The sequence below is a fragment of the Aulonocara sp. 'chitande type north' Nkhata Bay genome, linkage group LG20, assembly GCF_057382095.1.
Source record: "Aulonocara sp. 'chitande type north' Nkhata Bay isolate Kocher_YH1m ecotype deep benthic linkage group LG20, A_spYH_male_GT1.1, whole genome shotgun sequence".
NCBI classification, from domain to species: Eukaryota; Metazoa; Chordata; class Actinopteri; order Cichliformes; family Cichlidae; genus Aulonocara; species Aulonocara sp. 'chitande type north' Nkhata Bay.
In genome coordinates, this window is record NC_141363.1 from 31,411,110 (window position 1) to 31,421,307 (window position 10,198).

Consider the following 10,198-nt stretch of genomic DNA (forward strand, 5'->3'; position numbering starts at 1 on the left):
AGCCATCTATGTCCACTGTGAGCGACCATCTTTGAACAGAGGCGGGGGTTTACGACACCAACTCTCTGCCATCTATAATCCAGTTTTGAGATCCCTTCCCAGACGCCTTAACGCCCACTCACATCCTGGGCCATCTGACCTCAGGAATTCGCATGATAAGGTGGGGCCAGGTTTCACAATGAACACACCCGAAACTCTGGCTGATTGGGACCCACACCCAGTTACACACCTTGGCTCAGGCGATTAGAGGATCATCAGGGGGTCCTTTTGTCCCTCTGTGGGGGGATACTCCCACTAGGTTATATCTGGGACTCTCCACCATTTGACCTTAGAACTGAAGAAGCTTCTCGGATGAGAGGTGAAACGTCTTCAAGCAACTTAAAGAAGTCCAGACGCTTTTCTTTGCAAATTTCCTATTCAGGTTTTTCTTGTCACTTCTGGCTCCAAAAAACAAGGAGGTGAGGGCCAAACTGACTTAAGGCTTCAAAACAAACCCCCACAAACTAATGGCTGACCCAACTTTGCTACTGTACATTCACGTCTTTTATAACCCTAACATTTTCATGTCATCAGTTCAAACATGGTAATATAAGTGAGTTAAAGGCTGCTGCGTTTGGTGTGTTCACTTGGCAGTCGGTATTATGAAAAACAGCCTGAATCCATTAAGTTTTTCAGTTAAGGAGCAAAAAAAACAAAACAACAAAAAAACAAACCAAAAAAACTCCACCCAACCAAACAAACAAACATATAAAACAAATAAAAATCGTCAATCTATCTAACAGCAGGTGAGAGGTTTCAGCCTGAATCAAAGTGGTCAACTGTTATGGCCAAAGAGCAGGTTATTTTCTTGCTCTGTCTCCTCTTCCTCATCAAAACCCAGATTTAAAAAGATGATGCACTTGGGATTTGTAGCTTTTCCTGCCTGTTCCCTGCTGTTAAACCATCATAAAATGAATAATCACCACTCATCACATCACCAAGCTGTTGATACACTGCCACAATTTGTAAAGTGAGATGAGGTGGGAGTGACTACATGGTGTCCGGGCAATAACTGCGAGTTGGGTGTTTGTAGCTGCAGTTAATGACACTATCTGTGATGGGAGAGGACATGGGCTCTCAAACGAAACACTGGATGGTGACACTGCAAGAAGTTTTTTATCCTGCTCTAGCAGCTGTGGGCATCCCATGTAAGTACATTTCAAAAGATAGTGCAGCTAACTGGTTTCATATGAAAATATTTCACTATTTTAGACCATTTAGAAACTTTCCTGCTGAGTAACAAGTTACCTTAACTGACACTAACCTTTTCTCAGCCAACATTGTCACCTTTCTAATCATCTGGAAGAGGAACTGCACCCTCTCCAGATCCAGTGCCTTGTATCTGATGGCCATCTCAGTGGCAGACAACTTTGTCCTGATGTTCATTGTGATTCTCGAGCTTTCTTTGAAGTACCACCAGCAGGAGCCATTTTGGAGCTATGAGCCTTGGTGCAGCCTGAGGGACATTTTTAATTACGGTGCCTATAATGCCTCTACTTGGCTTGTGGTTCTGTTTACAGTGGAGCGTTTTATTGCCATTCACACGTGGAAAATCAAACCTAAAATCTGCAATCAGAGATGTGCAGCATGGACTATAGCAGCCACGTTTGTTTTCAGTCATCTTTTTGCCATTCCTCACTACTGGTCTAATATCTCAGTCCATGATAATAATCAGACCAGGTGTATTTACAACCCAGAGGCACCGACTCGGTTCATTCATGCCCTGGTCTGGATTCAAACACTGCAAGCCTACATGTTCCCCTTTCTCATCATCCTCACAGTTAACGGGTTGACCTTACAACTGATTTCTCTCAGTAGCCGGGTTCACATCCCTGCAGGATTGGCTCCTGGGGTTTGCAAAGTCAGGCCCCTTCTTCGCTCCCGGAGAAGAAAATCAGTGGTTCTTTTAGTGACCGTATCCATGAGTTTTGTGCTGCTGTCTGTCACGCGTGCTATAACTCAGATCATCCTTCGCACAACTGAGTTGTACACTTTGGATCGTAATGATTATAATCACCAAATAAATATAGCAGCTGATGCTGGGACCATGCTCTGCCTGAGCAATGCTGCTGCAAACATGTACCTGTATGTATGCACCCAGTCCAGGTTTCGCCAGGAGTTCTCGGCTTGTATTTATCAGGCATCCTTCTATTGCAAAACAAAACTACAGAAAGTCAAAGAAAATTCTCGGTGTGATTAGAAAACACAATCATGGAGATATTATCCTCAGCAAAGCTTTTACAGGTGCAAGCGTTCTTAGGGCAGCCATAACAAGTTAATGACTTTGTTTTTCTCAAAAGGCCACAAACCATTTAACTGAACTAAGACTCCATAAAATACAATTTAATTTTCTTTATTACTTTGCTTTACTCTTTATGTCACCCATCCCATTAAACAAAATATATGGATTTCCTGCCAAATTAACGATCTTGACACACAGCTCCATTGTTTGACTTGCACTTTAAAATAATGAATTAATTTCCTGCGTTTCCAAACCTGGACAATCAAAGCTGGCAAACAAACAAGGAGAGTCACGCTCCAGCAATCAGTTCAGTCAGATAACCATCATGATTTAGGTGTGCTGAATAGCTTTTATGGGTTTTTTTTAATGACAAAACAAACATGTCACATAAAAGTTTCGTTTAATTTAAATTCACTCTGTGTAAAGAAATGATGTTTAAATATTACTGAACTGTTACTCCTGTCATTTGGAATCTTTATTTTAAATTATGCTGCAGAAACATGGATCTGTTTGTTTTCTTTCAAACTTTCTGGTCTTTAATTACAAGTCTGCAATAATAGATGCACAGCAGTGTAACTGCGTGCAAATATGTCATTAGGTTTTGACCTAAAATATTATGCTTTAGGTCAAAGCTAATGGTTGCCACAATCCAGTCTTTAAGTGATGATGTGATGAATCCTGCTTCCGGGCCCAAACTACTCTGCGTTTAATAAGGCTTTTGTGTTTCTTACTTGTTTTAATGCTTTGTATCTTGTTCTATTTAATCTCAACAAGCCCCTAAAACAGTCAGTGATCACTGTCGGCCTCTCTTGGTTTTTATTACTGCTAATCATTTTAAAGCTCAGTTTTTAAAACCTTACAATGTCACTACAGCTCAGCCCATGCAGCAGTATATTGATAATTAACCTCATATTGTGGATGGATTATCTCAGTTGTTCTCCTGGCTGAAGTTCAGTCCGTTTACAGCATCCTGCCATGCGATTGCATTTGTCCCGAACCATCGGGAACCCTCACGTTAACTTTTACAGAGTAGAAAAAAGTTAGCGTTCATCCTCCAGCTTCACTGTTTATATTATGCTAACATAGCTGTGTCGCTAGCGATCATGTAGCACATCATTGTATACCAGCTAGCCAAACTTCAGTAACCCTACAAACGTCCCTGCTGTTTACTTTCCTGTCTTCATGTATGTCAGAAATGATAGCAGAGCTGTACGTCTTAATTTGTTTCATAAATCCCTCAGTCAGAACATGGTATATTATGACTAGTGAGCTAACTTCCTGCTAACTTCTAACTCTGTTAAATTTCATAAATTTGGTTTTCGTGAATGCATGGATGTTAAACTTAATTGTTAAACCAGGTAGAGCAGCAGCACTGATCATTTTATTACAGATGAAGGGATTTAGACAGTTTTTAACTCTCAGTGATGTCGCAGTAATCGTTTGACTTTGGGACCTGCAGCAGAGTTAGGCACGGCTAATGATGTCAGACCGTATAGATGTAACAACTCTGTTGTAGACTCCAGGGCAGGTAATTTTGGGGCCCTTACCACCACTTCATACCTGAGCAAGTCCACTATTTACCAATTTTACACACACTGTAAATGCAAAAGAAATATCAGGTTTTGATCATCATGGACTACTACCACCATCAGTGAATATGTACAAAAATAGAATTTTGGGTTAAAATTCAGTTAAAAAAACACTGGACTGCATTAATAAAGTTATATTTTGTTCAGAAAATGGAACCACAACGTAAACATATAATAGAACTTTTTCATATCTGTCCAACTTTAACGAAATAAATAATTTAAGCTGTGCATGCTGTGTGAGATGTGAAAAGGGGCACTTTTCTGCTGGAGATTTGGTTCACAGATCTTCTCAAACTTTTTATGAATACATGGTGGTACCTTCAGGCTTTCTCTACAATAAAACAAAAATGAACTTTTTTGACATGTTATTATTTATTGACTTTTTCTTATTACTTACAAACTCACGTTCACTGACTGTTTATGTTAAAATTCATGTTCACGTTTCAAACTACAAAAGAACTCAAAGGCATTAAGAGTATGCCATTATTACAAGTGGGAGAGTGCCAAGAGAAAGTTGTAAAACCTGACAGAGACATGACCCCACATACTGAGGGGAAAATCAGACCCCTTGGGTCCTGGATGTGGAAGAAACTATGAATAAATCTTGATCGTCTACAGGGAAACAACAAATTGGAACAATTTGATTGCTGTACTACAGCAGAATCTTAAAGAAAACATTACAAGCATGATAATGACTTGTAGAGTAAATTTCCCAGTGCTAAACTGATCTCACCACAGAGACCTGACCTCAACATAACTGGGGCTGTGTAATTGGACACAGCTTCAGTTATCACTTAATAAACCCAACGCCAATTGAATCTGATGAATTTTTTTTTTCAGAAATTCTGAAAGGAGCTTCTGTTTTTTTTAAACTGTGGAAACATACATTTTCCTTTGGTGTGGGAAATTCACTGAAGTGAAATACAGCTACGGTCTTGAATTCACCACAAAAATACCAACTTAATTGAAAGTTATTGTATCCATATTCATTTTTGTTTCCTTGAGAGTTTCACACAAAGTACAAAAAGGGGGAAAACCAGCAAAGAAGACTTAGAATCATGAAAATGTGCTGTTCCAGTGTTCAGTTCAAAAGATTTATGACTTAAAAGCGCCTGATATAACCAGCAGGGAGGAATATTTGCCCCAGCCTTATAAGCAAAGCTCTGGATTGTTTTGCAAAATCCTTAACAACAGCGTGTCTGTGGATAAATCATCGCTAAGATGTTATTTTGCAACTTCCAGGCAGGCACCCTCAAACATGGATTAAAGCAGTTTGCACATGTCAATCTCAATATCTATCCGCCTTATAGTCTCTCTCCCCTTCCCTCGTGTACGAATGATTAATAATAATAATAATAATAATGGATTGCATTTATATAGCGCTTTTCGAGACCCTCAAAGAGCTTTACAATTCCACTATTCATTCACTCTCACATTCACACACTGGTGGAGGCAAGCTACAGTTGTAGCCACAGCTGCCCTGGGGCAGACTGACAGAAGCGAGGCTGCCATATCGCGCCATCGGCCCCTCTGGCCAAAACCAGTAGGCGGTAGGTGAAGTGTCTTGCCCAAGGACACATGTTAAGAAAAAAATATTAGGTAATTTTGGATTTGTTTACACATCTGATCACCTGGGAACTGAGGAAGAAAAAATGTTGTCCTATTTTTCTTTTCCTAATGTAAACATTTACATCTTTCCAGGATGGAAATGTTTACATTCTGTTACTTTGTGTCCCTGGTGCAGGAAGGTGATCAGTAAGCGTAGATCATGTAATGTCCTGGTGCTGTTGCTTGGTGTTGGTCTTGAGTGATACCTCTTTCTCCTGGATGTACTTCCAGTATTCCTCTTTGGGTAGGTATGCCCTTGTTCTATTCTGTCTTTGAAGCTGGATCTTTGGAGAACAGGCCATTTATTCTCTTGGCCTCTGCCAGGGGCGATTCTAGGATCAGAGCTTTGGGGGTGCTGAGCACCCAGAGAGCTGCCCAGCCAGGCAAGATAAACTTTACTTGTCACGATGAGACTTCTTCCCTGTCTCTGTCAGTCCCTCCATCCCTAATTCCTCTATATTTCACCTTTAAAAACTATTTACTTTGCCTTGTTTGGTATCATCCTTTTTCTGAATTTACAGTTACAGTGGCTTGCAAAAGTATTCGGCCCCCTTGAACTTTCCCACATTTTGTCACATTACAGCCACAAACATGAATCAGTTTTATTGGAATTCCACGTGAAAGACCAATACAAAGTGGTGTACACGTGAGAAGTGGAACGAAAATCATACATGATTCCAAACATTTTTTTACAAATAAATAACTGAAAAGTGGAGTTATTGATATGAAACCCAAGGTACTATAGTACCTTGGGTTTCATATCGGCACACATGCACATATGACAAAATAACCAGCTTCAAATGTTGTCGGAAAACACGTTTTCAAAACTGCAGGTTACCTGGTGTAATGTTTTTCAGCTAAAAAGAAACATGGTCTGACTCCTACCTAACTATATAAAGAGTAACTGAAGGTTAAATGCAGCTAACATGTCCTGTTTTAAGCCAGGCACTCACACCTCCGCTCTGCTGCGTCTAGGCCACCATCGCTCTGGCAGAAAGGGCGCTAGAGTAGGGGAGCGGCGAGCTGGAACAGACCATTTTTGGTGGGGGGGGGCTATACTTTTGTTGTTAAAATATTACTCCAACCAAGTGCTGTAAGGTTTTTATATCTTTAGTAGTGTGTCACACAAACAGCAAATATTGTCAAAAAAGTATGAAATCTTTGGGGGTGCTTTGATTCATTTTGAACACCCCCAGAATGGTGAAGTGCCCCCAAAATGGTCTAAAAGCGCCCCTGGCCTCTGCTTTTTTGATATATCTCTTCAGCACAGTGGCCAGAGCCGTGAGCTTTTGTTTGGCAGTTTCTAGACTCTCATACAGACATCTGGTTCTACCTCTTTTTCGTCTTTTTTCGAGCTGTCTCTCATGATGCCCTTTTGCACCCCACTTAACCGACTAACATCATTCCAGGCTTCCAGCCTTCTTCTCCAAGGGAGGCAACAGATGTTGAATTGGCTTCGCTGCTGGATATGTATTATATACATATAAATCCAGCAGAGGAATCAATTGAACATCTGTTGGGCAGGAAATGTTAGAGTAATACAAAGGAAAAGCACAGGGCTACTCGGTGTGAAGATGAGTGGGTTGCAAGTTTGAATTTCTATCAAGAATTTCCTCCACAGTGCTCGCCACACCCTTACCCTAAGTGAGTTCATTCACCTGCACACACAACATTCATACTGACGGAGTTCTACATTTTTTATTACAACGTTTTAAATGTCACAATTTGGACAAAAACATACATTTCTATAGCAAGACTTTCCTCAGTATCAATTTTAATGTGAACTGTATTGTACCAGCAGGAAAACATGTGGTTGTGGAGAAACTGACTCATCAGTAGAGGGAGCTCTGACTCTGACAGGTGAAATCAGGGCATGACTTGGATTTTTTTACGTTTTTTTCTTGGCATTAAAAAAAGGTATTCCACAGTTGGATTAATAGAAAAAAACCCATATGGTCACACAAAACCCCAGCAAAGACATCGAGCCTGCCTTGAAACCATTTCTTGGTAATTGCAACTATTAAACTTGAATTAGGGATAATGGTATTTATGAGGTTTTGGCAAGATATTATTACAGTTTTTTCTGAATGCTTAAACCCTAACTGTGATTCCTGTAGCACAATCTCTAAAACTATTCAGACTTATAGCAAAACCACTCACTGAGTTTGCAAAACTAAAAGCACAAAAACTGCTTTGCACTCAGTTTGCAATTTTGTAACACACACTTTGCAAAACTGTAGGCACAATTCACTGCACAACACTCAATTACCAAATTTCCAACACACTCCTAGCAAAAGTATACACATGTATGGCTATCATTAACACTAATTTGCCAACTGTCTGGCACACTTTCACATGTGAAAACTTTTTTAGATAATTAGTTCGCTTTGCAATCAGCCTAAGCACTATAATACAGGTAAGCTGTGTGTGCGGAGTACAATGGAGGGATCAGAAAGAGTGAGAAGTAGAGGAGGCCGAGGAAGAGGACGTGGAGGTGAAGAAGTAGGATGAAGAGGACGACAAGGACAAGGAGGAGCAAGAGGAAGACGAGGAGGGGGGAGAGGAAGATGAGGAGGGGGGAGAGGAAGGGTAGGAAGAGTAAGAAATAGAATTGCTGATGACATCAGAGCTACAATAGTGGACCATGTAATCAACCGTGGAATGACCCTGAGGGTAGCTGGCCAACGGGTCCAGCCTAACTCGAGCCGCTACACTGTAGCAAGTACCATAAGGACATCTTGAAATGAGAATCGGTTAGTACAGTCACTTCGCACAAAGATTTGTAGCACTGCCATATGCCAATGAGAAACACACCAGTACCATTGATGTAAAAATACTGAAATTGTTACTTTACAGAATTGCTAGATGACCAGATGCTGGGGGCAGAGGAAGCATGTTCACTGCAGACCAAGTAACCCATATAGTCATTATGGCGATTGCAAATAATCCTATACTTGGAAATAAACACTTGTGTTTGTTTTGATGTGTTTGAATAAACACCAGTACTTGAAGTTTGGATCCCTCTATGCTTATGGATCTATGACAGAAGTATGAGCTCAAACTGACATAGCCTACCTTGTGCACAGAGAAAGCAAAGGCCAGATGTGTTTTGTATTCATACCATCAGTGTGCAGTTGGCGCATTGTGTGCTTAGGAGATGATGGCTTGTGTGTACTGTTTGATACGGAAACACCATTTTTACGAAGGTGTGAAGAGTTAATCTAGCTGTGTTTGCTTTTGCAAGAGAACTACAATGTTTTGATTATTGGGTGACAGGTTTTCTTATTTGTGTGAAGAGTTTTGCAAAATTAGCCAATAGTTACAAAAAATGCACTTAAGCAATCAGAAAAAACTGTAAAAGCAGATTCAGAATAACTTTGGTGGAAAGTAATTTAATGCTATATCTACAACTTCATTTTTATTAATTACACTTCTGATCCTTGTACTTACCAGTGAGCGTTGTTGATAAGCATGTCCATCTGTTTATAACCACAGTGTATCCCCCTTCTAATGGCTGCCTCCAACAGGATGACTCTGTGTCCTGAAGCCAGACTTGTAAACATTTAAAAAGGTCTTGAGCAATAGTTCTGAAACTTTTTGAAGTTTTTATTTGGAAATTCAATTCTTCTTTTTTCTTTCACTAAATTGGTCTTCTACCTGATCATTTTCATAATAAACTTTTTTTTCTTTTGTTAAGCCACTTAACCTTGACCTGTGAATCATTCAAACATAAAAAGATACCTAACTTCACAGGTGCAGGGACGAACCAGTGTTGTGCCTTTACATAACAGAGAGCTTAGGCTACGTTCACACTGCAGGTCTTAATGCTCAATTCCGATTTTTTGATCAAATCCGATTTTTTTGTCTCCTCGTTCACACTACAAATAAAATGCGACAGCAAACGCGCTCTAGTGTGAACGCTCAAAGCGGCCCGCATGCGCAAAAGAAGATGTCACACACAACGCGCTCTGTTTAGACCAAGAACAAACAGTATTGTTTGACTGATGGCCGTTAATATAAAGACTTCGGACTTTACGTTTCCCAATTTTTGCTTTAAGTTATTTTGTTATTTACATAATAATGTTATTTACATAATAATGTAAATAACCTAATAATGATCCTTATTGCTGTTTAAGAGAGGAGCGGTGCTTCAAAGGATAGCTGCAGATTTCTGTCAGAATCTGCAGATTATACAGTACAAATAAAATGTTTACGTTGTCTTCCCAACAGTTTCACTGACATCTACACTGGATGGCTAGGAAGCGTTCGCGATGTCTTCTCGGGCGCTGATAATTGGCTTCAGTCTTGTGTCGGTGACGTAAAAGGCGGATTTAATGCGACTTGACCGTTCAAACAGCAGTCGCTTTCTAAAACATCGGATATGTATCGGATTCAGTACCACATACGAAAGTGACCCAGATCGGATTTGAAAATATCGGATTTGCGCCGTTCACACTGTCATAGCATGATCGGATATGGGTCGCATAGGGTCAAAAAAATCGGATTTGATGCGCTTTCGCCTGCAGTGTGAACGTAGCCTTAGAGACAAACCCTTTTTAAATTGCATCTGTAGGTACTGTTTCATAATAGCCTGTCATAAAAACACATCATTTGTTCCCATTTCTTTAGTTCATTCCATAAAAATAATGATATAAAATAATATTGTTAGCCAAAAACTTAAAAGCATTTCTCAGCATGGCACATCGTACAAAGAAAACAA

The 10,198-nt window shown here is 40.0% G+C and overlaps 1 protein-coding gene across 1 annotated transcript; it reads left to right on the top strand.

Moving 5' to 3' along the window:
- Nucleotides 1–1,096: 1,096 nt before the first annotated feature.
- On the top strand, nucleotides 1,097–2,833 carry LOC147305958 (putative G protein-coupled receptor 139). The gene is made up of 2 exons (XM_086278946.1): nucleotides 1,097–1,187; nucleotides 1,314–2,833. The coding sequence occupies exons 1-2, from the start codon at nucleotides 1,097–1,099 to the stop codon at nucleotides 2,237–2,239; spliced, it is 1,017 nt and encodes a 338-aa protein (XP_086135072.1). The 3' UTR covers nucleotides 2,240–2,833.
- The last annotated feature ends 7,365 nt before the right edge of the window (nucleotides 2,834–10,198 follow it).

Bases quoted from the DNA above. Each gene is read 5' to 3' on its own strand.
- LOC147305958 (XM_086278946.1), top strand. From the start codon at position 1,097: ATGGGAGAGGACATGGGCTCTCAAACGAAACACTGGATGGTGACACTG. The intron at 1,188-1,313 runs GTAAGTACATTT...ACCTTTTCTCAG, and splicing joins AGCAGCTGTGGGCATCCCAT to CCAACATTGTCACCTTTCTA.